The sequence below is a fragment of the Symphalangus syndactylus genome, chromosome 20 (genome assembly GCF_028878055.3).
Source record: "Symphalangus syndactylus isolate Jambi chromosome 20, NHGRI_mSymSyn1-v2.1_pri, whole genome shotgun sequence".
Taxonomy (NCBI): Eukaryota; Metazoa; Chordata; class Mammalia; order Primates; family Hylobatidae; genus Symphalangus; species Symphalangus syndactylus.
Window position 1 is genome coordinate 39,531,628 of NC_072442.2, and position 27,211 is coordinate 39,558,838.

The window sequence follows — 27,211 nt, forward strand, 5'->3', positions numbered from 1 at the left end:
CTATTCTTAGAAACATTTACATCAGCGGTCTCCAAACTTTTTGGCACCAGAGAGCAGTTTTCTCGAAGACAACTCTTCCATGGACCTGGGAGAAGGGGAAGGGATGATGCAGAGATGGTTCAAGCCCATTACATTTATTGTGTGCTTTATTTCTATTATTATTTCACTGTAATATATAATGAAATAATTACACAACTCACCATAATATAGAATCAGTGGGAGCCCTAAGCTTGTTTTCCTGCAACTACATGGTCCCATCAGGAGGTGATGGGAGACAGTCACAGATCATCAGGCATTAGGTTCTCATAAGGAGCACGCAATCTAGATCCCTGGCATGCGCAGTTCACAGTTGGGTTCTATGAGAACATAACGGCACCACTCCTCTGACAGGTGGCAGAGCTCATGCGGTAATGCGAGGGATGGGGAGCAGCTGTTTCTACAGATGAAGCTTTGCTCACTGGCTGGCTGCTCACCTCCTGCTGTGTAGCCTGGTTCCTAACAGGTGGGGACCCCTGATTTACCCAGTAAGATAAACACATTATTATGTCAATTGAAATTATTCACCCTGCACCACCCAAAATTACCTTGCATACCTCACCCACCCAAGGGTGCGGTAGCGCACTTTGGGAGCTGTAGACAGTAAGCCTGGAGCTCCACTGAGCATTCCATCTCTCCACCATCTGTGGGCTAACAGGCTGTGTTAGTTTCCTAGGGCTGTTTTACAGTACCACAGACTGGGCACCTTCAACAACAGAATGTTACCATCTCGCAGTACTGGAGGCCATGGGTACAAGATCAAGGTGTCAGCAGGGTGGGTCCCTTCTCAGGCTGTGCAGGAAGGCTCTGTTCCAGGCCTGTCTCGTCATGCGTGTATGGACGTCTTCTCCCTGTGACTCTTCATTAAGTGTGATTCTGGCGAGGGCTCCGAAGATCTTCTTTTGAAGATCTCATCGTAGATTGCTTGGGACATGCTGGTCTTGTGTCTGAGCATACATTAGTGAGTATATCTGTGAATAGTGGTTATAAAGTGAATACTAAGCTCCTTTTTTTAAAGAAAAATACTACTTGACCTTTTATTTCATGTTTTGTGTTTTGAGATCTAATTCACGGAACAGATTTTACAGTTTATCTACCTAAATTAAAGGAGTTCAGATATAACTTAACTCCTTTTAAACATATCTTTAGTTATGCTTGATAAGAAAAATTCAAATGAAGATTGTATTCTAGTATAAATTGTTGATTTTATAATGACGTTAAATATTAAAGTTATATATTTTTGTGCCACCCTTTAGGGTGAAGAAAAGTTCACTTTTATTATCGAGGAGTGTGTTAACCCTCGCTCTGTTACCTTGTTGGTTAAAGGACCAAATAAGCATACTCTCACACAAGTCAAGGATGCCATAAGAGACAGACTTCGTGCTATCCAAAATGCCATTGAAGATGGTAAGCTCTTGTGATTGATATGAACCTCACATATATGTGTGTATATATGTATATATACACATACACACACACCTATGTATGCATATATATGTATATATTTTTAGACAGAGTCTTGCTCTGTTGCCCAGGCTTTAGTGCAGTGGTGTGATCTCAGCCCACTGCAACCTCCACCTCCCAGGTTCAAGCGATTCTTCTGCCTCAGCTTCCCAAGTAGCTGGGATTACAGGCGTGCACCCCCACACCCGGCTAATTTTTTGTATTTTTAGTAGAGATGGGGTTTCGCCATGTTGGCCAGGCTGGTCTCGAACTCTTGAGCTCAAGTGATCTGCCCTCCTTGGCCTCCCAAAGTGCTGAAATTACAGGTGTGAGCCACCACGCCTGGCCTTAAAATTTTTTTTTAATTTTATTTTTAAATTTTAATTTATTTATTTATTTTCAGACCAGGTTTTAAAACTGGCTAATTTTTGTATTTTTGGTAGAGATGAGGTTTCTCTGTGTTGCCAAGGTTGGTTCTGAACTCCTGGGCTCAAGGGATCCACTTGCCTTGGCCTCCCAAAGTGCTGGGATTACTGGCATGAGCCACTGCGACTGGCTGCAAACCTCACATATATATATTTTTCTCGAGACAGGGTCTTGCTCTGTCACCCAGGCTAGAGTGCAGTGGCGCAGTCATGGCTCACTGCAGCCTCAAACTCCTGTGCTCAAGTGATCCTCCCACCTCAGCTGGACGATAGGTGCATGCCACCACACCTGGCTAATTAAAAAAATTTTTTTTGTAGAGATGAGGTCTCTCTGTGTTGCCCAGGCTGGTGTTGAACTCCTGGCCTCAAGCAGTTTTCTCCCCTCAGCCTCCCAGAGTGCTGGGATTTGTAGGCATGAGCCACCACATTCAGCCCACGTTGAGCATCTTTTAATGTGCTTATTTGCCCTCCATGTATCTTTGGTGAATTTTCTGTTTAAATCTTTTGCCCTTTTAAAAAATTGGATTGTTGGCTATGCACAGTGGCTCTCACCTGTAATTCCAGCACTTTGGGAGGCCAGGGTGAGAAGACTGCTTGAGCCCAGGAGTTGGAAACCAGCCTGGGCAACATAGCAAGACCATGACTCTATACACACACACAAATAGCCAGGCATGGCGGTCTATACCTGTAGTTCCAGCTACTTAGGAGGCTGAGGCAGGAATATCACTTGAGCCCCAAGAGTTTGAGGTTACAGTGAGCTATGATCACACCACTGCACTCCGGCCTGGGTGACAGAGCGAGACGCTGTTTCCAGAAAGAAAAAAAAGAAAAGAAAAGAAAAAAATTGTGTTAGTTTTCTATTGTTGAGTTTGAGAGTTCTTTGTATATATGTTGGGTACAAGTGCTTTTTCAGATAGTGATTGGCAAATTTTTCTCCTCGATGGCTTATTTTATTATTAACAGTGCCTTTCAAAGAGAAGTTCTTAATTTTGATGAAGTCTAACTTATTATTTTTATTCTCTCATGGATTATGCTTTTGGTGTGGTATCTAAAAAATCTTTACCTAACCTAGGTTCACAAAGATTTTCCTCTAAAAGTGTTATAGTCTTATGTTTTACATTTAGGTCTGTGATTCATTTTAATTTTTGTATATGGTGCAAGTATGGATACAAGTTCATTTTTTTCATATAAAGGTATCAGATTGTTTTAGTCTGATTTGCTGAAAAGACTTTACTTTCACCACCGAATTGCCTTTTCTCATGTATAAAAAATCCATTTTTCATATTTGTGTGGTTCTATTTCTGTGCTCTTTTTTTCTGTTCTACTGATGCATTTGTCTATTTTAATGTTAATATCATACTGTCCTGACAACTGTAGCTTTATAATAAATCTTGAAATCAGTATTGTTAACTCTCATGTTTTTTTTTTTTTAAGTTATTTTGGTCATTCTAAGTCTTTGGCATTTCCATATGACTTCCATATGAATTTTAGAATCAGCTTGTCAATTTCTACCAAAAAAACTGCTGCTGGGATTTTGATCAGAACTTTTTTTTTTAGAAAGGATCTTACTCTGTCACTCAGGCTGGAGTGCAGTGGTGTGATCATGGCTCACTGCACACTCAACCTGCTGAGCTCAAGTGACTCTCCCACCTTAGCTTCCCAAGTAGCTGGAACCACAAGCATCCACTACCATGCCTGGTTAATTTTTTTTTATTTTCTGTAGAGACAGCGTCTCATTATGTTGTTCCCCAGGCTGGTCTCAAATTCCTGGGCTCAAGCGATCCTCCCACCTTGGCTTCCCAAAGTGCTTGGATTACAGGTGTGAGCCACTACACCCCGCTTGATTGGAATTTTATTAAATCTGTAGATCAATTTGGAGATAGTTGATATTTTAATAATGAGCCTTCTAACTCATGAATATCATCCTATCTACTTGAGTCTTCTTGAATTTATCTCAGCAATATTTCATAGTTCTTAGTATATGAGCCTCACACACTTTTTTCCATATTTATCTCTATATATTTCATTCATTTTGTTGCTATTGTATATGTTATTTTTAAAATTTCCATTTCTGATTGTTAGTTGCTAATATATAGAAATATATTTTATTTTTGTACATGGATCTTGAATTCTGCAACCTTGCTAAATCACAATTAGCTTTCTTATAGGCTTCATTGAATTGTCTATATAAGTGATTACATTGTCTGCTAATACAGTTATACCTTTTTCTTTCCAATATGGGTATTTTAAAATTTTCTCCCTTATTTCATGGGCCAGAACCTCCAGTATAATGTTGACTAGAAATAATGAGAATGGACATCCTTTCCTCATCGCTGATCTTCGGGGGAAAGCATTCAACCTTTCTCTGTTACGTGTGATGTTAGCTATAGGTTTTTACCAGGCTGAGGAAGTTCTCCCTTCTGCGCCTAGTTTGCTGACAATTTTTAATCAAGAATAAATGCCAGGCTGGGCGCGGTGGCTCATGCCTGTAATTCCAGCACTTTGGGAGGCCGACACGGGTGGATCACCTGAGGTCCACAACACATAGTGAGACCCTGCCTCTACCAAACAATAAAATAAAATAAAATAAAAAATTTAAAAAATTCACCAGGTGTAGTGGCACGTACCTGTAGCTCCAGCTACTGAAGAGGCTGAGGTGGGAGGATTGCTTGAGCCCTGGGGATCAAGGCTGCAGTGAGCTGTGATCACACCACTGCACTAAAGCCTGGGCAACAGAGCAAGACCCTGTAGAAAGAAAGGAAAGATGACCAGGCACGGTGGCTCACGCCTATAATCCCAGCACTTTGGGAGGCTGCAGGCAGGTGGATCACCTGAGGTCAGGAGTTCAAGACTAGCCTGACCAATATGGAGAAACCTCATCTCTACTAAAAATTCAAAATTAGCCAGGTGTGGTGGTGCACACCTGTAATCCCAGCTACTTGGGAGGCTGAGGCAGGAGAATCGCTTGAACTCGGGAGGCAGAGGTTGCGGTGAGCCAAGATGGCGCCATTACACTCCAGCCTGGGCAACAAGAGCAAGACTCCATCTCAAAAAAAGTAATAATAATAATAAAGAAAAATAAAGAAAGAAAGGAAAGGAAAGGAAAGAAAAGAAGGAAAGGAGGAAAGAAGGAAGGAAAGAAAGAAGGAAGGAAGGAAGGAAGGAAGGAAAGAAGGAAGGAAGGAAGGAAGGAAGGAAGGAAGGAAGGAAGGATGGGAGGGAGGGAGGGAGATTCTTAACCCAGTCTGAGAGAGTCAAGGCCTCCTGAAGCTACAGCAGCTAAGCTGAGACTCACCGGTGAGTAGGAGCCAGCCAGTAGAGGGGGGCTGTGAGGTGTGGAGGACCTTCCAGGAAGAGGAAAGGCACAAAGGTAGGACAGTGTGGGGTCTGCAGAGAACTATAAGCAATTTGTTGGGAGGCCAGGAATGCTAGAAAGGAGGTAGGAGAGGAAGGACAGGGCCAGGCCTTGTAGGATTTTACTTATGTACATTATATGCCTTTGTGTCATCCAAATACATAACAAAATGCATTCTATACAGCAGGCCTTCCATAAATACTTTCAAAAATGAATACAATGATTTGGCTGGGCGCGGTGGCTCACATCTGTAATGCTAACAGTTTGGGAGGCCGAGGCGGGTGAATTGCCTGAGGTCAGGAGTTTGAGACCAGCCTGGCCAACATGGTGAAACACCGTCTCTACTAAAAAATACAAAAATTAGTTAGGCAAGGTAGCGGGTGCCTGTAATCCCACCTACTTGGGAGGCTGGGACAGGAGAATCACCTGAACCCGGGAGGCAGAGGTTGCAGTGAGCCAAGATTGCACGACTGCACTCCAGCCTGGGCGACAGAGCGAGACTCCATCTCAAAAAAAAAAAAAAAAAAAAAAATACAATGAGATGATGGATTAAATGTTCTCTAAAGTTCTTTCCAGCCCTTGAAAGCCAGTGCTGCCACTCAAGGCAAGAGATTTGAGTTCCAAATATTCCCAAGTCTTTAATGGGACAGTATCAAACCTCATCCGTGGCCTTATCTCACGACATGTTTGCTCTGTAGAGGTGTCTGTTCGGGCAGGAGATAAGACAATGTTAAATTCACCCTAAAGGTTTAAGTTGTACCAGTTGGCTGGGTTTTCTCTGCCCCCCAGGTGAGTTGTCAAAACCAGGCCAGGCCCAGAGACAGTCATGCTGGCAGGGTAAGAACTATGGCCTTTTGCCAGGCGCGGTGGCTCACACCTATAATCCCAGCACTTTGGAAGGCCAGGGGCGGGGGGCGGATCACCTGAGGTTGGGTGTCCAAGACCAGCCTGGCCAACATGGAGAAACCCTGTCTCTACTAAAAAGAAAAAAAAAACAAAAAAAAAAAAACAAAATCAGCCAGGCGTGGTGGCGCATGCCTGTAATCCCAGCTACTCAGGAGGCTGAGGTAGGAGAATCACTTGAACCCAGGATGCGGAGGTTGCGGTGAGCCGAGATAGCACCACTGCATTCCAGCCTGGGAAACAAAAGTGAAACTCCGTCTCAAAAAAAAAAAAAAAAAAAAAGACTATGGCCTTTTAACCCACAGGGAAGGGTTCAAGATCCAGGAGGAGCCAGATTGAAGCCGGAAGGAATAAGATAACGATTCAGACGGATTGGGCTTACCTCCTCCTCTGAGCTCTGAGGCCAGGTGTTCCTGAGATAGAGGAGAGGGTGGAGAGCTGGTGCCAGAGCAGAAGGCAAAGGAAGACAGCACATTCCTCCGTGGTGAGCTTTCTCTACACAGACATGGGAAGTGAAACGGGGGTTCAATAGGAAGTCAGTAGGAAGAGTTTATCCCCTGCACAACAGTTCATGAATGAAGTCTCGGGCGTCTTCCCTTCTCCCAGCAAGGGGCCCCAGCAGGCCCTCTGCCCGGGATATGGGCCTCCTATATCCCTGACTGCCAATGTCCCCAACAACAATGTGGGACTCACACAGCCACCCCACTCCCCTTGAGGTCAGGGGCAGAACGCTGCCGTCTCATTCGTGAGGGAGTAGTGTATGGGGGGTAGCGGGGCCCTGGGGGCTGCTGGGCTGGGTAGGGTTGGGGTAGCTGGGGATAAGAGTTGTGCTTTTTGGGCTGGAAGTGCTGGGGTTCAGGCTGTGCAGAACCCGCTCCCCGGGATCGGCCCCCTCCATCCAGGGAGTTCCTGAGGGGATGGTGGGACCTTCGGGGACTCGGAGGCCTGCAGGCAGGGGTGGCTGGAGGGGGAGTGACCTCCTCAGGTGGTTGGGGTGGAGTTGGAGCCTCCCCGCTCCGCTCCCGATCCCTGGCCAAGACTCCCGGTGCTGGGAGTTGCTCTTGAAGGGGAAGCATAGCTTACAGTAGTGGGGGGCACAAAGCGGGCTGGGGGCCTGCGCAGCCCCCCGCCCCGGCCCCGAGCCCTGCAGTCCCTGCAGCCGTAGCTGCTCCTGCTTGAGCCGGCGAAGACGACCACGACGGAAGGCAGGGTCCTCCTCCATGAGCCGTGACACCCGCTCCCAGCTTGACAGTGGTGGCGAGGGGGCTGGGCTGACGGCATGCCGTCACTGGGGGCTGCCTCCTCTGCTGCCTCTGATCCTTCAGGCGGGGCCCAGGGGACCTCACCACCTTCTTCATTCTCATCCTCATGATCCTGGGAGGGAGGAGTGAGAGAAAAGGGGAAGGGATGTGAGGAGAGCTGAATCCTCAGGACATGTGGATTCAAGAGGGGCCTGGAGTGGCTGGATGTCAAAGGGTCCAGAGAAAAGCCTGGAGATAAGGAAGCTCGAAAAATAGTGGTTTAGGGCCGGGCACAGTGGCTCACGCCTGTAATCCCAGCACTTTGGGAAGGTGAGGCGGGCGGATCACGAGGTCAAGAGATCAAGACCATCCTGGCCAACATGGTGAAACCCCGTCTCTACTAAAATACAAAAAAAAATTAGCCGGGCGTGGTGGTGCGCGCCTGTAGTCCCAGCTACTCAGGAGGCTGAGGCAGGAGAATCGCTTGAACCTGGGAGGTGGAGGTTGCAGTGAGCCGAGATTACACCACTGCACTCCAGACTGGCAACAGAGCGAGACTCCGCCTCAGAAAACAAAACAAAACAAAACTGCACACTTTATATCAGTGGGTCTTACACTTCACCATACTTCAGAAACACCCAGAGCTTATTATAAATGCAGATTTGTCCCCAAAGATGTGGATTCAGTAGGTCTGGGGTGGAACCCAGGAATCTGCATTTTTAATTAGCAGCCTGGTGACAGTGAGGCATGTGGTTCATAAACGATATTGAAAAACACCGTGCTATATACGTCAATGCAATTTTCTCCAGACTTGGGGAAGGTTAGGCTCTGAGATGGAAGGTTCAGACTCCTAAAGGGAAGAGCTGAGGGAGGAGAGAAGGGAGGGAGAAGGCCGGGCCTACCTGGGCCAGGGGGATGACCCTCTCCATGCGGAGCATGCGGTCCCGCAGGGCCTGCAGCTCCCCGTCCTTGCTGCTGTTCTGCAGCTTCACCTCCTGCAGAATCCCCGTCATGTTCTGCAGCTTCACCTCCTGCAGAATCTCCGTCAGCTTGTCGATGTGGGCCTGGAGGTCCTCCACCTCCGCCCCTCGGGCTTCCTCCTCACTGCCACCACCACTGCCAGCTCCACCTCCTTCCTCCTCACCTACAGTGTCCCAGACATCCCGGGCCACAGCCCTCCAGGCATCTCCGGGGCCTTCTGGCTTGCCATAGGTGCGACACAGCTCCCGCATCTTGAGGGCGGCCAGGGCCTCAATCTCAGCCCGCCCGTGGCGGAAGTCAGCCAGGGCCACCTCGTAGCAGATCTCCTTCACCGCCTGCATCTTCAGGTCAGCCATGGTGGCCCAGCGGGGGTCTTTGCCCTGCAGCCTGCGTCGCTGGGGGATCTGATAAACCCCGCGAGGGCCCCTGCGCTTGCCACTGCTAGGCAGGCCACAGCGTTTGACAATGGTCTGGACCGTGGTGGGCGGCAGCTGCTCCCGCAAGGAGGAGATGAGCCTCCAGCTCTCTTCACAAGAGCGCTTGTCAGAGTCATCCCCGCTGTCTGAGTCCACATACTGCGGCCAGAGAAAGAAAGAGGAAGAGAGGGCTAAGGACATCCAGAGCCCACGTGTCTTGGCCCAGTGTGTCCTAAGGACACTGGAAACACGCCCATCAGGGAGCCTGGGTTCAAGTCCTGCTCCACCCCAACAGCACACCCTTGGGCAGACTGCTTAACGCTGCTTCTCTAGACAACAGAGATAATGACAGGCTCTACCTCCCAGATCCATTTGGAGTACTTAGAACCATGGCTGGCACCAAGAAAGTTACCGTAAGTATTAGTTGTAGCTAATCAAGTGCGGAACTTTGTGCAAGACTTAAAAGACCATTGAGGGGTGGTGGCTCGTGCCTGCAATCCCAGCATGTTGGAAGGCCAAGGCAGGAGGATCACTTGAGCCCAGGAGCTGAAGACCAGCCCGGGCAATGTAGTGAGACCCCCATCTCTACAAAAAATAAAAAATGTAGCCAGGTATGGAAGTGCACACCTGTGATCCCAGCTACTCAGGAGGTTGAGGTGGGAGGACTCCTTGAACCCAAGGAGTTCGAGGCTGCAGTGAGCTATGATCAGGCCACTGCACTCCAGCCAGGGTGACAGAGCAAGATCCTGTCTCAAAAACAAAACAGAAATCCATGGCCGGGTGCAGTGGCTCATGCCTGTAATCCCAGCATTTCGGGAGGCTGAGGCAGGCGGATCACCTGAGGTCAGGAGTTCAGAGTTTGTCTGTCTGTGGTGACTGTGTCCTGGTGGCTTTGTTCATGCTGATTTCTCTGCTCAGAAAGCTGTCTCTTCCAACTCTACCTTTTTTTTTTTTTTTTTTTTTATAGACAGGATCTCCTGTGCCAGGCTGGAGCACAGTGGCACAATCATGGCTCACTGCAACCCCCCTGGGCTCAAGCAGTCCTACTGCTTCAGCCTCCCAAGTAGCTGAGACTACAGGTGCGTACCACCACATCCAGGTAATTTTTCTATTTTTTTAGAGACGAAGTCTCTCTATGTTGCCCAGGTTGGTCTCGAACTCCTGGACTCAAGAAATCTGCCTGTCTTGTCCTCCCAAAGTGCTGGCATTACAGGCGTGAGCTACCACTTCTTCCCGCTTTCACTTTTTCCCATCCTAAAATATCCTTTGGCATTTGCTTCTGAAAGAGAGGTTCCTTGACCAACAACCTGAGAGCTTGTTAGAAATGAAGACTCTCAGACACCATCTCAAAGCTAGTGAATGGGAATCTGCATTTGAATAAGATCCACAGTAAAGTTTGAGACATAGTAACTTAGGCCATTTCACAGGCTACCTCCTTGAGGCATCCGAAATCTTTTAAAATCCTTGTAATGAGATAATGTTTTTCCTCTTTTGAACTCTTCATTCATTCTTTGCTGGTACTTCTCTCTGGGCACTTTATTTCACCTTGAATTGTGGTTAATTATGCACAAGGCTTAGTTTTCCTGTTAGGTTGTGAGGTCTTTGAAGGCAGTAACAGTGGAATCTCCACTTTGATGAATTAGTTGGCTTGCGAACATTCACACACACACATACATATACCCACCCAAATCTAGGTGGTACTGGTGTTTTAGTTGATCCTCAGAATTTTGCAAGGATTCAAATATAAATGGACTTTCAAATGTGAATGCCATGCATGGGCAAGATCTGTTGCGATTATTTTTACTTAATAAAACAAGCATACAACTATTATTTTATGTCATGAAAATCTTTAATATAATTTTCTTTTCTTTTCTTTTGCTTTTTTAGAGACAGAATTCCACTTTTGTTGCCCAGGCTGGAGTGCAATGGCCTGATCTCGGCTCACCGCAACCTCTGCCTCTCAGGTTCGAGAGATTCTCCTGCCTTAGCCTCCAGAGTAGCTGGGATTACAGGCATGCGCCACCACGCCCGACTAATTTTGTATTTTTAGTAGAGACGGGTTTTCTCCATGTTTGTCAGGCTGGTCTCAAACTCCCCACCTCAGGTGATCTGCCCTCCTCAGCCTCCCAAAGTGCTGGGATTACAGGCGTGAGCCACTGAGCCCGACTAATAGAATTTTCTTTACCTTTGTCTGGGGCTGTGTGATAAAATTATATCTTCATCTGTAAATTGCAGAGTAGGAAGAGGGCTAGCCTAAATTATTTAAAAACAGCTGGTTACCTGTAATATTCTATAAAAAATCCAGGGAGCCTGGGTGCGGTGGCTCATGCCTGTAATCCCAGCACTTTGGGAGGCCAAGGCAGGTGGATCACTTGAAGTCAGGAGTTCGAGACCAGCCTGGCCAACATGATGAAACACTGTCTGTACTGAAAATACAAAAATTAGCCAGGTGTGGTGGCACGCATCTGTAGTCCTTGCTACTTGGGAGGCTGAGGCAAGAGAATCGCTTGAACCTGGGAGGTGGAGTTTGCAGTGAGCCAACATCGCACCACCACACTCTAGTCTGTGCGACAGAGCGAGACTCTATCTCAAAAAAAACCCTCAACAACTAAAAAACAAACAAAAAAAACCTCCAGGGAAGGAGATTTCACAGATTCCTTTGACTGAAACAATATTTTTTTGGTGGGGAGGGGATGGAATATTGCTCTGTCGCCCAGGCTGGAGTGCAGTGGTGCAATCTCGTCCCACTGCAACCTCTGCCTCTGGGTTTCAAGCGATTCTCCTGCCTCAGCCTCCCAAGTAGCTGGGATTACAGTTATGTACCACCAAGCCCAGTTGCTAATTTTTGTATTTTTAGTGAAGATGGGGTTTCACCATGTTGGTCAGGCTGATCTCAAACTCCTGAGCTCAAATGATCCACTTGCGTTGGCCTCCCAAAGTGCTAGGATTACAGGCATGAGCCACAATGCCCAGCCTAGATTTTTTCATAAAATTATTAAGTTAGGCTGGGCATGGTGGCTCATGCCTATAACCCTAACACTTTGGGAGGCTGAAGTGGAATTATTGTATGAGGCCAGGAGTTCAAGACCAGCCTGGGTAACATGGCAAGACTCTTGTCTCTACAAAATTAAAAAAACAAAACAAAACAATAATTATCCGGGCATGGTGGCGCATGCCTGTAGTCCCAGCTACTTGGGAGGCTGAGGCAGAAGGATCACTTGAGTCCAAGAGTTTGAGGTTGCAGTTAGCTGTGACTGAGCCACTGCACTCCAGCCTGGGCATCAGAGTGAGACCCTGTCTCTCTCTAAAAAAAAAAAAAAAGAAAAAAAGGAAAGAAAGCAAATTACTTTGAAATTCCCACAAGAAATCAGTGTTCACTGCAGAAAAATATAAAAATTACACACAAGTCTCTCTATTCTCCCCATATCAATCCAATATTTCTACCAGGAGGTAACTGCCTAAAACACTTTAGTATATTTCCTTCCTAAAGGACTCTTTCCTGGCCAGGAAAGATACATATATATCATCATTTTTCATTTTTACTAGCTACGTAGCATTTCACTATAAAGATATATCATACGAATTTGTTTAATTGGTTCTGCATCATTATTAGATTGTTTCCAGTTTTTTCCTTTCTTTTTTTTTTTTTTTTTTGAGACCAAGTGTCACTCTATTGCGCAGGCTGGAGTGCAGTGGCGCGATCTCCGCTCACTGCAACCTCCACATCCCAGGTTCAAGCGATTCTTCTGCCTCAGCTTCCTGAGTAGCTGGGATTACAGGCGCATGACACTGTGACTGGCTAATTTTTGTATTTTTAGTAGAGGCGAGGTTTCACCATGTTGTCCAGGCTGGTCTCAAACTCCTGACCTCAAGTGATATGCCTGCTTGGGCCTCCCAAAGTGCTGGGATTACAGGCGTGAGCAAACACCTAATTTTTTTCTTTTTAAACAATGCTGCAATCATCACTTTGTATATTCTTTTAGGATAAAATTTCAAAAGTTAATGTTTTTTAATTTTTTTTTCCCCAAAGGATTCAGGAATAAGAAATGCTCCTGGTACTATTCTTGCTACTCTGCATTTATAAAATTACCTTTTGAAACGTATAGCCTTCAAAGAACCGAGAGATCATCCCAATGGCTCTTAATTATCATCATTGTCATCATCATCATATCATCATCATCCCATTTCTGGTTTTAAGATATGTATATATATATATATATATATTTTTTTTTTTTTTTGAAACGGAGCCCTGCTCTGTCGCCCAGGCGTGATCTAGGCTCACTGCAACCCCTGCCTTCTGGGTTCCAGCGATTCTCTGGCCTCAGCCTCCGAGTAGCTGGGACTACAGGTACATGCCACCATGCCCGGTTTCACCATGTTGGCCAGGCTGGTCTCGAACTCCTGACCTCAGGTGATCTACCTGCCTCGGCCTCCCAAAGTGCTGGGATTACAGGTGTGAGCCACCGTGCCCAGCCAGGATTCAATTTTTTTTTTTTTTTTGAGACAGAGTCTCGCTCTGTCGCCCAGGCTGGAGTGCAGTGGCGCTATCTCTGGTTACTGCAAGCCCTGCCTCCCGGGTTCACGCCATTCTCCTGCCTCAGCCTCCTGAGTAGCTGGGACTACAGGCGCCCACCACCGCGCCCGGCTAATTTTTTGTATTTTTAGTAGAAAGGGGTTTCACCATGTTAGCCAGGATGGTCTTGATCTCCTGACCTCGTGATCCGCCCGCTTCAGCCTCCCAAAGTGCTGGGATTACAGGCATGAGCCACTGCGCCCGGCCCAGGATTCAATTTTTATGAGGAAGTTAGAGTAGTCAAAATCATAGACACAGAAAGTAGAATGATGATTGCCTGGGCCTGGAGGGAGAGGGGAATGGAGAGTTACTTTTTTTTTTTTGAGATGAAGTCTCACTCTATTGCCTAGGCTGGAGTGCAGTGGCGCGATCTCAAGCACACTGCAACCTCCGGCTCCTGGGTTCAAGCGATTCTCCTGCTTCAGCCTCCTGAGTAGCTGGAACTACAGGTGCCTGACACCACGCCCAGCTAATTTTATATTTTTAGTAGAGACGGGGTTTTACCATGTTGGCCACGCTGGTCTCAAACTCCTGACTTCAGGTGATCCACCCGCCTCAGCCTCCCAAAGTGTTGGAATTATAGGTGTGAGCCACCGCGCCCGGCCAGTGTTACTGTTTAATGGGTACACAATTTCAGTTTCTGGAGACAGGATGTGGTGATGGTTGCACAACATTATGAATGTATTTAATACCACTGAACTGTACATGTGGACATAGTTAAGGTGGTAAATTTTACATGTATCTTACCACAATTAAAAATGCATTTAAGGCCGGGTGTGATGGCTCACATCTGTAATCCCAGCACTTTGGGAGGCTGAAGTAGGCAGATTACATGAGGTCAGGAGTTTGAGACCAGCCTGACCAACATGGTGAAACCCCATTCCTACTAAAAAAAAAAAAAAAAATTAGCCAGGCATGGTGGCGCACGCCTGTAATCCCAGCTACTCGGGAGGCTGAGGGAGGAGAATTGCTTGAACCTGGGAGGTGGAGGCTTCAGTGAGCTGAGATCATGCCACTGCACTCCAGCCTGGGCAACAGAGTGAGATTCCATTTCAAAAAAAAAAAAAAAGCATTTTAAAAAAGAGATTATAACTGTTAAGTAGGATAAAAATTAAATAAAAATAAATAAATAAAAAAGAGAGTACATCTAAAAATGCAGGTTTGGCTGGTGCAGTGGCTCACGCCTGTAATCCTAGCACTTTGGGAGGACGAGGCAGGTAGATCACTTGAGTCCAGGAGTTTGAGACCAGCTTGGGCAATGTGGTGAGACCCCTGTCTCTACAAAAGATTAAAAAATATTAGCCGGTCCTGGTGGTGTATGCCTGTAATCCCAGCTACTCGGGAGGCTGAGACAGGAGAATCGCTTGAACCCAGGAGGTGGAGATTGTGGTGAGCTGAGACGGCACCATCGCACTTCAGCCTGGGCAACAAGAGCAAAACTCCATCTCCAAAAAAAAAAAAAAAAAAAATTACCACCTGCCTGTAGTCCCGGCTATTCAGGAGGTTGATGTGAGAGAATGGCTTGAGGCCAGGAGGTGGAGGCTGCAGTGAGCTTAGATTGCTCCATGGCACTCTCCAGCCTGGGTGACAGAGTGAGAACCTGTCTCAAAAAAAAAAAAAAAAAAAAAAAAAAAATCTGGTCTCATTGGCTCACGCCTGTAGTCCCAGCACTTTGGGAGGCTGAGGAGGGAAGATCTCTTGAGCCCAGGAGTTTGATTGAGACCACCCTGGGCAACGTAGAGAGACTCTGTCTCAATTAAAAAAAAAAAACATATATATACACGTGTATATATATACACACATATATATACACGTGTATATATATACACACATATATATACACGTGTATATATATACACACATATATATACACGTGTATATATATACACACATATATATACACATATATATATTTGAAAAAAAAAAATCTCCACAAAGGATACAAAAATTTAGCCAGGCACGATGGCATGTGCCTGTGGTCCCAGCTACTGGGGAGGCTGAGGTGGGAGGATTACTTAAGTCCAGGAAGCAGAGGTTGCAGTGAGCCATGATCACGTCACTGCACTCTAGCCTGGGTGACAGAGTGAGACCCTGTCTCAAAAACAAACCAAAAAAGATGCAGTTTTTAGACAAATACAATTTAAAATATTTGGAGATGTGATTGTAAATAGGTCTAAGTAGGCTCAAAGTCCACTAAACATGGTTGCTAAAATTTATTAGATTCATAAATAGAACATTAAGATTTTTAACCTGAATTTGGAAGCTTAAGGGAAAACTTGGATTTTAATGTGTAAGTCTAATAAACCAAATATTAAAAGGAAAAAGAATATGTCACTTAAAATTATCATAGGCAAGTGACAGAAAATCCTAAATTACAGTACTTTAAACAAGATAGAAGCTTATTTTTCTCACATAAAGTCCTGAGATAAGCAGTCAGGACTGGTGTGACAGCTCCACAATCATCTGAAACCCAGGCTCCTTCTATCTTGTTGAGCTGCATTCTCAACCTGTGGCTTCCACCTCATGGCCCAAGGTGGCTGCTTAAGCTCAAGCCATCATGTGCACATCTCAGCTGGCAGGAAGCGGGGAAGAAGGGACCCCTACACACATACACTTCAAAGACCAGAACTTAGTCACATGGTCACTACCAATGGGAAAATATTTTGGAAGGCCCTGTGCCCAGCTAAAAAATAGCGGATTCTATCATTATATAGGAAGAGAGGAGCAGGGCACAGAGGCTCACACCTGTACAGGCAGATCATTTGAAGTCAGGAATTTGAGATCAGCCTGGCCAACATGGTGAAACCCCGTCTTTACTAAAAATACAAAAATTAGCCGCCGTGGTGGTGAGCACCCGTAATCCCAGCTACTCGGGAGGCTGAGGCAGAATTGCTTGAGCCTGGGAGGTGGAGGTTGCAGTGAGCAGAGATCGTGCCATCGCACTCCAGACTGGGCAACAGAGTGAGACTGTGTATCAGACAAAAACTAAAACAAAAACAAAAAGAAGGGAGGAGCAGATATCAGGTATGACAGCAGTCCCTGTAAAAGGTAAGCACATTTTTCATTTTTGATACATTTTATCTTCTGTTTCCCGTCCCTTAATCAACAGCCTTTTAATGTCTACCTTAATCTAACAACAACCTAAACCAATTTCCTGTTGTTCTTGATAGAGAAGAAGCATAATTGACATGTCTTTTATATAATTGAAAACAATTAAATCTACTTCTAACTTCCCTTCTTTAGACAAAGTAGTTTCCTTTCTAGCTTGACTTGCTTCAAGTTTCCAAACCTTATTCCAACCTGAGATATTTCTCATCTTTTATTGATGTTGCTTTACTTTGGTCCCTGGTCCCTAAGTTTGTTATCTCTTTTTCCTACAAAATTATACTTGTTTAAATTGAATTGAATTGAAATATAGTGACTTCATCCTATACTTTTGTTTATTTACTGTAAATACTAAGAGTAAAGCTGAACAATTGATGGGTTTTTAACTTCCCTTTTGTCTTCCTTGTTTTTTTTTTTTTGAGACGGAGGACAGAGTCTCACTCTGTTGCCCAGGCTGGAGTGCAGTGGCACGATCTTGGCTTACTGCAAACTCGGCCTCCCAGGTTCACACCATTCTCCTGCCTCAGCCTCCCGTGTAGCTGGGACTACAGGCGCCCGCCACCATGCCCAGCTAATTTTTTGTATTTTTAGTAGAGACGGGGTTTCACCATGTTAATCACGATGGTCTTGATCTTCTGGCCTCGTTATCCGTCTGCCTCAGCCTCCCAAAATTCTGGGATTACAGGCGTGAGCCACCGCGCCCAGCCTGTCCTCCTTGTTTTTATTAAAAAGACGGATATTTTCTTTTCTTTCTTTCTTTTCTTTTTTTTGAGATGGAGTTTCGCTCTGCCGCCCAGGCTGGAGTGCAATGGCACGATCTTGGCTCACTGCAACCTCCACCTCCCAGGTTCAAGGATGCTCCTTTCTCAGCCTCCTGAGCAGCAGGGACTACAGGTGGGCGCCACCATGCCCAGCTAATTTTTGTATTTTTAGTAGAGACAGGGTTTCACCATGTTGGCCAGGCTGGTCTTGAACTCCTGACCTCAAGTGATCCACCTGCCCCAGCCTCCCAAAGTGCTGGGATTACAGGCATGAGCCACCACACCCAGTGTAATATTTTCTTTTTACTCGTTATTTTTAAAGACTAGTCAGGTGAATCATAGAAGTTGCTAGCAAACATAATAAGGCATATTCAAGTGATTTGCATGGGGCAGTTAGAAAAAATGTACTGCTGGGATTACAGGCATGAGCCACAGCTGATTACAGGCATGAGCTACAGCGCCCAGCAGTATATTTGGGAGGCGGGCAGATCACTTGAGCCCTGGAGTTCAGAGACCAGCCTGGGCAACATGGTGAAACCCCATCTCTACAAAAATTAGCTGGGCGTGGTGGTGCGCACCTATAGTCCCAGCTACTTGGGTGGCTGAGGCTGGAGGATTGCTTGAGCTTGGCGGTCAAGGTTGCAGTGAGCTATGATCACACCACCGTGCGGAGCAAGACCCTGTCTTAAAAAAAAAGAAAAAGAACAAGAAAAGAAAAGAAAAATATATATATATACTAACCAAAAATAAAAGTGTGTACAAACTAAGGCTATGTGGCACTTGGGGCCGTCTCACATGAAAATGTGACATGGTGACAAGATTTCATCCAAAAACATGCTTTGGCAGAGGAATGGTTTTTAGGGTTGGAAAAAAATTCCTAATTTTTCAGACAAGGGCACCAAGGCCCAAGGAGCTAAAAGCCTTTCCCAAGGTTTTCCGCCCCAGTATCCTGGCATGAAGCCAGTTTGTGTAATTACATCTGGATCATGTCAAATTTTGTCTGGGAAAGTGCTATCTTAAAAAGTCAACTATAAAATCATACGTGCTATATTATCCTATTTTATGAGAGAAATGTACATATAAGTATATAAGAGACTGGAAAGAATGATGACACTATTAATATGTCAGCAGTAGTTATTTTTGCACTGCAAGATTAAGGGAGGTTCAAGTTCTTCTTTCTTTTATGCATTTCTGGGTTTTCTAAGCTATCTCCATCCCAGCCTATGTTATTTGTGTCATTAGAAAAAATATTTAAAATATGCGCTGTTGTATATTATTTTACCACAAATGGAAGAGATAGAGAAGGGTTGGAAAGTAGTTTTGGATATTTTTAAGTGGGTGTCATTATAAACCGAAAGATGGCAATAAATAAGTGTATTCAGATATCTAAGCCAGTTAATAGTTTTGTCTGGGAAATTAAGAGACAGAGGGACAAATAGCACAGCCGTGAGTAAGCATTACCTCATTTTCCCAAAATCTTTTCCTGACTTCTTTCAAAAGAAGTGCACCGCCCCATGTTAGTTTTTGTTTTGTTTTGTATATTTTTTGAGACAGAGTCTTGCTCTGTCACCCAGGCTGGAGTGCGGTGGCGTGATCTCGGCTCACTGCAACCTCTGCCTCCTGGGTTCAAGCAATTCTCCTGCCTCAGCCTTCTGAGTAGCTGGGATTACAGGCAACCGCCACCATCACGCTCGGCTAATTTTTGTAGTTTTAATAGAGATGGGGTTTCACCATGTTGACCAGGCTGATCTCGAACTTCTGACCTCAAGTGATCCATCTGCCTCAGCCTCCCAGACAGCTGGGATTACAGGTGTAAGCCACCGCACCTGGCTGCACATTTAAACTATGATGTGATACACTGACAACACCAAATGCTGAAGGATGTGGAGCAACAGGAACCCTCATTCATTGCTGGTGGGAATGCAAAATGGTACAGACACTCTGGAAGACAGTTAGGTAGTTTGTTTTTTCTCTTTTCTTTTTTGAAAAATTTTTTGTAGAGATGAGATTTTGCCATGTTTCCCAGGCTGGTCTCAAACCCTTGAACTCCTGAGCTAATTTTTTTTTTTTTTTTTTTTTTTTTGAGACAGCATTTTGTTCTGTTGACCAGGCTGGAGTGCAGTGGTGCGAGTATAGCTCACTGCAGCCTGGAACTCCTGGGCTCAAGTGATCCTCCCACTTCAGCCTCCCAAGTAGCTGGGACTACAGGAAATGCCACCATGCCCAGCTTAGTTTGTCAGTTTCTTACAAAACTAAATATACTCTTACCATATGACCCAGAAGTCATACTAGTTAGTATTTACCCAAATCAGTTGAAAACTTATCTACACAAAAACCTGCATACAGATGTTTATAGCAGTTTTATTCATAATTGCCAAAACTTGGAAGCAACCAAGATGTCCTTCAGGAAGTGAATGGACAAATAAACTGTGGTGCATTCAGACAATGGAATATTATTCAGTGCTAAAAAAAATGAGTTATCAAGCTATGAAAAGACATGGAGGAAACCTAAATGCATGTTACTAAGTGAAAGAAGCCAATCCGAAAAGGCTACATACTGTATGACTCCAGCTACATGACACTGTGGAAAAGGCAAAACTGGAGACAGTGAAAAGATCAATGGTTGCCAGGGATTGGTTAGGGGGAGATAGAGGATTTTTAGGACAGTGAAAATGCTCTGTATGATACTATAAAGGAACTCTATGATACATGTCATTATACATTTGTCAAAACCTATAGAGCGGCTGGGTACATTGGCGCACGCCTGTAATCCCAGCACTTTGGGAGGCCGAGGCAGGTGGATCACTTGAAGTCAGGAGTTTGAGACCAGCCTGGTCATCATGGTGAAACCCAGTCTCTACCAAAAATACAAAAATTAGCTGGGTGTGGTGGCACGTGCCTGTAATCCCAGCTACTCGGGAGGCTGAGGCAGGAGAATCGCTTGAACTCCGAAGGCAGAGGCTGCAGTGAGCTGAGATCATGCCACAGCACTCTAGTCTAGGTGACAGAGCGAGACTCCATCTCAAAAAATAAAAACAAAACAAAATAAAAATTAGCTGGGTGTGGTGGTGGGCGCCTGTAGTCCCAGCTACTCTGGAGGGCTGAGGCAGGAGAATCACTTGAACCCAGGAGGCAGAGGTTGCAGTAAGCCAAGATCGTGCCACTGTACTCCAGCCTGGGAAATAGAGCAAAACTCTGTCTCAAAAAAAAAAAAAAAAAAAAAAAGGATAATTTAAATAAAATATTTTTTCTGTCCTATTAAATACTTCTTATGTTCTATTAAATACTTCTTATCAGACCTCATGAGTGCAACACCGAAGACACTTATTGAAGCAAATTCTGTGTGAATACACTTGGCAAGTCAGTCACTACAAAGCACTAGACAAGTATGAAAACTACTCCCATGTGGGAAAAACTGCTAAAAAATTAATTTCCAGATGGCCAAAGTTCAGGCTTGACTCATGTGGAATTTTTTAAAAATCAAAAACATTGAAACTTGGAAAACCCAGAAAACTATAATTCTTATTAGTTGACTGAAATTACTAAGTAAACAAGCCACAGTATCGAAGGGACTGTTACTGAAGAGCTCATTTTCAAGGGGAAATGTGTGCTGCAATTCTCCCAGAAGGTGGCAGCAGAAAGCTGTATACGACAACAATACGATTTTTCAAATGAAGCAGGGGGGATATCCTAAAGGTAGAAAACTGGAAAGCACTTTAGCTGACACAGAACACTCTCATTTTACAGATGAGAAAGCTGAGTTCCAAAGAGATTACCTGACTTTCTTAGGCAAAATTCTTCATTGAAATAAATTCCTTGAGGCTGGGCACAGTGGCACACACCTGTAATCCCAGCACTTTGGGAGGGCCGGGCGGGGAGATCACCTGAGTTTAGGAGTTTGAGACCAGCCTGGCTAACATGGTGAAACCCCATCTCTACTAAAAACACAAGAATTAGCCAGGCGTGGTGGCGCACGCCTGTAATCCCAGCTACTCAAGAGGCTGAGGCAGGAGAATCATTTCAACCTGGGAGGTGGAGGTTGCAGTGAGCCAAGATCAGCCATTGCACTCCAGCCTGGGTGGAAGAGCAAGGCTCCGTCTCAAAAAAAAAGAAAAGAAATAAATTCCTTGACTGCTGGGAGCAATGGCATGCACCTGTAGTCTAGACCCAGCAACTCAGGAGGCTGAAAAAGGAGGATGGCTTGAGCCCAGGAGTTCTAGGGTGTAGTGCACATAATTGTGCCTGTGAATACACTGCATTAAAACCTGGGAAATATAGCAAGACCCTGTCTCAAATAAATAAATAAATAAATTCCTTGAAATATGTCACACTATGCAAATTTCATTTATATGCATATTATGCTCAGTGTAAGCAAAATTATTTTTATTTTTGCAGACAGGGTCTTGCTCTGTCACTCAGGCTGGAGTACAGTGGCACAAATCATGGCTCACTGCAGCCTCAACCTTATAGGTTCAAGCAATCCTCCTGCCTCAGCCTCCCAAAGTGCTCGGATTACAGATGTGAGCCACTGTACCTGGCTGCAAATTTAATTAGACATAAAAATATAATATAATATTAAGTTATGATAGAAAAAGCTCTGGAATATTTCCAGAACTTCCTCTCTCTCCACCTTTTTTTTTTTTTTTTTTTTGAGACTGAGTCTCCCTCTGTTACCCAGGCTGGAGTTCAGTGGTGTAATCTTGGCTCACTGCAACCTCTGCCTCCCAGGTTCAAGCAATTCTCCGCCTCAGCCTCCTGAGTAGCTGGGATTACAGGCAACTGCCACCAAACCTGGCTAATTTTTTGTATTTTTAGTAGAGACAGGGTTTTACTATGTTGGCCAAGCTGGTCTTGAACTCCTGTCCTCAGGTGGTCTGCCCACCCTAGCCTCCCAAAGTGTTGGGATTACAGGCGTGAGCCACCATGCCCTGTCAATTTTTTTTTTTTCATTACAAAGTCAAAGACAACCAACCCCAAATTTTAAAAGCTCGTATTACAAAACGAATAAACACCAAAGCAGTGTTATAAAATTTATGTTACATTAAAAAAATTTATGTTTAATAAGTTAGAATTCCAAACCAAGGAATACATTGCAATATAACTGTGCCAGTCATAAGGTAATAATAGGACATATGAAATATTAATTCACAGGGCACTAAAGAAAGTATGTGGGCTGGTATTGGGACATATGCTTAAGGCTGTATAATGAATATCTTCATTTATTCTTTTTTTTTCAAAGCAACAACATAAAGTCATAGGGATATCTTCATTCTTGTTCATTTTTGAGACTGTTGTGCTCTCATTTGGAGATGAGGTCAAAGTTTGAATTTGATGACCCTTTGTGACAATGGGGGCTCAGCTAAGCAGCTCTCTGGACTCCCATTATAATAAGCTCTACGTACTTTCTGATGTAATAGTAGAGATACTTGGTACTTTATCCTAGAAAAATGTTTTTATTATCAAACATGACAGGCTACTTATGTGGTTGTATTTTATTTTATTTTATTTATTTATTTATTTTTTGAGATGGAGTCTCGTTCCATCACCCAGGCTGGAGTACAGTGATATGATCTCAGCTCACTGCAACTTCTGCCTCCCAGGTTCAGGTAATTCTCCTGCTTCAGCCTCCTGAGTAGCTGGAATTATAGGCATGCATCCCCACACCCAGCTAATTTTTGTGTTTTTTGTAGAGACAGGGTTTCACCATGTTGGTGAGGGTGGCCTCAAGTGATCCACCCTCCTTGGCCTCCCAAAGTGCTGGGATTATGGGAGTGAGGCACCACGTCTGTCCTGAGGCTGTATTTTATGTATTGTTCCTTTGTTAACGTTGGAAAATGGCCGAGGAAGCTAATGGGCTGCACACAGCCAAAGGACATAGTGGCCCGGTTTGTACCCTTCGAGGTACCTGAGGAGCTTCGGCAAAACTTCACCCCCAAAAGGGCCATTTTCTCCTTTTAGCCACTTGCATAAAGAAGAATGATAGTTTACTATGTATTGAAATTGTCCATCACAAGTATTTTTTCTGAGGGTTATGGTCATCACACAGCACCACAAAGGCATTAGGAAAGAAGCAATCTAGACAAGTCCAATAAAGTAGATGGCCTTGGTGTTGACACTGAGCCAGATTTACAAATAAAGCCCAAACTTAAACAAAAAAAACTATATTGTTAGGAATGTCTTTTAAAATTACATTTATGGCCAGGTGTGGTGGCTCATACCTATAATCCCAGCACTTTGAGAGGCTGACATGGGAGGATCACTTGAGCCCAGGAGTTTGAGACCAGCCTGGGTAACATGGTGAGACCAAAAATGTTCCAAAAATGTAAAAAATGGCATGGTGGCGCCCACCTGTAGTCCCACCCTGGAGGCTGAGATGGGAGGATCACTTGAGCCTGGGAGATTGAGGCTAGAGTGAGCCACGTTCACGCCACTGCACTCCAGCCTGGGTGACAGAGTGAGACCCTGTCTTAAAAAAATTATTAAATATTGAATAGATCAAAATAATATTTGCAAAATATATAAAGTAATGAAGAATCATGATACAATGGACCCTCATGTGTTCCCCACCACTCAGTGTAAGAAACGTGAAGAACAATATCATTGTGAACTTTGAAGTCCACTGGGGTTCCCTCCTAGGTCCCCTCTCTTCTTTCTCTCCTTGGAGGTAACCATTATCCTGAATTCATGTTTTTAAATTCCTTTGTTTTTAATTATAGTTTTACCACGTGTTTGTATTCCTAATATTTATATGTATATAGGTGCTTAACATTTTAACAGAAATATAGCATGCATACAAAATCATGCATGATGGCCAGGCGCAGTGGTTCACGCCTGTAATCGCAGCACTTTGGGAGGCCAAGGCGAGTGGACCACCTGAGATCAGGAGTACGAGACCAGCCTGACCAACATGGTGAAACCCTGTCTCTACTGAACACACAAAATTAGCCAGGCGTGGTGGTGCACACCTGTAATCCCAACTACTTGAGAAGCTGAGGCAGAATAGCTTGAACCTGGGAGGTCGAGGTTGCAGTGAGCCGAGATCGCACCACTGCACTTCGGCCTGGGCAATAGAGCGAGACTCCATTTAAAAAAAAGAAAATCACGCATGAAAAAAATGATTTTTTTTTTTTTTTTTTTGTTGAGACGGAGACTTGCTCTGTCGCCCAGGCTGGAGTGCAGTGGCGCAATCTCGGCTCACTGCAAGCTCCGCCTCCCGGGTTCATGCCATTTTCCTGCCTCAGCCTCTCCGAGTAGCTGGGACTACAGGCGCCCGCCACCACGCCCGGCTAATTTTTTTTTGGTATTTTTAGTAGAGACGGGGTTTCACCGTGGTCTCGATATCCTGACCTCGTGATCCGCCCGCCTCGGCCTCCCAAAGTGCTGGGATTACAAGTGTGAGCCACCGTGCCCAGCCTCCATTTCTTTTTCTCACTGTGCTGTCATCTGCATCATTTCTTTGGCTCTGTTTTCTCTGTTTTTTTCCACCCCTTCTTCCTCTGAACTGCCTTCTCTTTTCAGTTGTGTCTAACCTGCTATTAAATCTGTCCAATGAATTTTAAATTTTTATTACTACGTTTTTCATCTCCAGAATTCTATTTATTTTTTTAAAAAACTGCTTGGTCATTTGTATATTCTTTTATTATTAATTCCATTTCTCTTTCTTTCTTTTTCTTTTTTTTTTTTTTTTTAAACGGAGTCTTGCTCTGTCACCCAGGCTGGAGTGCAGTGGCGCCATCTGGGTTCACTGCAACCTCTGCAGTCCCGGGATCAAGTGATTCTCTTGCCTCGGCCTCCTGAGTAGCTGGAACTACAGGCATGTGTCACCACGCCCAGCTAATTTTTGTATTTTTAGTAGAGACAGGGTTTCACCATGTTGGCCAGGATGGTCTTGACCTCTTGACCTCGTGATCCGCCCACCTCGGCCTCCCAAAGTGTAGGGATTACAGGTGTGAGCCACCATGCCTGGCCTCATTTTTATTTCTTGAAAGCTCTAAAATAGTAATTTTATGTCATGTTTCTGATAATTTCTATATCTACAGTCTTTGTAGGTGCTTTTGTTCATGGTGCCTAGTTTGTTTCGGTTTTGTGATTTTTGATTCTGTGGTTATATTTCTTAAAACTATATGTGGGAATTTTTTGAGGCCTGAGATAAAGGTGGGTTCTTCTAGAGAGAATTGCATATGCTTCTTCTAGCACTTTAGGTACTTAGGACCACTTTATTTTATTTTATTTTATTTATTTATTTATTTATTTTTGAGGTGGAGTTTCACTCTTGTCGCCCAGGCTGGAGTACAATGGTGCGATCTCAGTTCACTGCAACCTCCGTCTCTTGGGTTTAAGCGATTCTCCTGCCTCAGCCTCCCGAGTAGCTGGAATTACAGATGCCTGCCACCAAGCCCAGCTAGTTTTTGTATTTTTAGTAGAGATGGGGTTTCACCATGTTGGCCAGGCTGGTCTCAAACTGCCGACCTCAGGTGATCCACTTGCCAGGTGATCCACTTGCCTCAGCCTCCCAAAGTGCTGGGATTAGAGGCGTGAGCCACCACATCTGGCCCTTAGAACCACTTTACAATCTCTGCTGGAGGCTTTTCAAACGATTCGACCCTGTGAAACTAAGCTGCAAATTGTTAGGACTAGCTTTTATATATTTTTCAGGAGTTCTTTTTCACTTTTTTTTTTTGGAGATGGAGTCTTGCTCCGTCGCCCAGGCTGTAATGCAGTGGCACGATCTCGGCTCACTGCAAGCTCCGCCTCCCGGGTTCACGCCATTCTCCTGCCTCAGCCTCTCCGAGTAGCTGGGACTACAGGCACCTGCCACCATACCCGGCTAATTTTTTGTATTTTTAGTAGAGAAGGGGTTTCACTGTGTTAGCCCGGATGGTCTCGATCTCCCAACCTCGTGATCTGCCCGCCTCGGCCTCCCAAAGTGCCGGGATTACAAGCGTGAGCCACCGCACCTGGCCCTTTTTCACTTTTATGTAGTACCAAGAACCAAGGCCATTTTGGCTATAGCCCCTTGTGGTCAGATTTATTTCCGGTTTAGCCTAATAGTAAGGATATAGCTTTAGGGTCTCACCTGTGTGAGAGAATATGCAATTAGAATCTCCATCTTGGGCAGACCTTGAGTTCTGTCTTCTGTCCCTGGAGCTCCTTAAGTTCTTCAAAACTGAAAGCTAACTGGTTTGTCAATTGCTCTGTTTATCTCTCTGGGTATCTGTTGTCACATGGTTTGGCTGAATATTCCTTACTTTCATTCATTTATTTAGAAGAAGATATTTTTAGTATTTGATCCAGAATTTTTCATTGTTTTCAGCAGGAGGATCAGTTAGGGCGCCTGGGTCAATTATACCATCTGAGGGGGACGTCTGGTTCCCCCTCACTTATTTTTCAATAATATCCTTCAAGTTTCTTTAGAAAATTCTCAGGTCTGTATGTGCATTGGTTCCCAAACCTTTGTACATATCTTTATATTATTGTTTCCTTTCAATACCATGTCCTTTAAGTATGACACACACACAGTGAATTTTAGCATGTGAAACTGATATATTTGGCTGATGAAGAGTTACATAATGTTAGGCAGAGAAAAAGATTTCAAGGGCAGCTGAGGTCTGCAATGTTCGTGAAATTTTGGATTTTTCTTTTTTGTGTGCCTCTTGTTTTCTCTTATGTTTTAAATTTTAATTTTGAAATACTCCTAAATAGCCCTGTGTATTTTCCTCGTTAACATTTCTGGTAAACAGAACAGTTTAATGTTTATCAAAGGAATGTTTTTAAGGACAGCATGATCACATTGGATAGTCTCCATTTTCAGCGAGTCTGGCTTTGAAGCACATAATAGAAACATTTTGAACATCTGATTCTCCACATTTCACCAGAGACTAGGCTTTATTTTCTGTGAATGCCCGATTATGGCAGCAAGAGTCAAGAAAACACAGCAAAGAGGAGAGAAGAGGAACTCAACCCTCTCCCCTT

General features: G+C 44.6%; 1 protein-coding gene and 1 long non-coding RNA gene across 3 annotated transcripts; both read right to left on the reverse strand.

The window, feature by feature from the left end:
- Positions 1–128: 128 nt before the first annotated feature.
- On the reverse strand, positions 129–6,855 carry LOC129469641 (uncharacterized). Of its 2 annotated transcripts, XR_010118165.1 has the most exons (5): positions 6,545–6,855; positions 5,200–5,332; positions 4,532–4,649; positions 2,590–2,708; positions 129–1,007 (listed from the first exon to the last, which is right to left on the reverse strand). It is a non-coding gene; the product is annotated as an uncharacterized lncRNA (long non-coding RNA). The 2 variants fall into 2 exon arrangements; XR_010118166.1 differs by lacking the exon at positions 2,590–2,708.
- Positions 6,856–6,901: 46 nt separating this feature from the next.
- Positions 6,902–12,929, reverse strand: LOC129469642 (kinesin-like protein KIF1C). Its single transcript, XM_063628402.1, has 5 exons — positions 12,891–12,929; positions 8,432–8,959; positions 8,306–8,395; positions 7,246–7,536; positions 6,902–7,123 (listed from the first exon to the last, which is right to left on the reverse strand). The coding sequence occupies exons 1-5, from the start codon at positions 12,927–12,929 to the stop codon at positions 6,902–6,904; spliced, it is 1,170 nt and encodes a 389-aa protein (XP_063484472.1).
- Between the last annotated feature and the right edge of the window lie 14,282 nt (positions 12,930–27,211).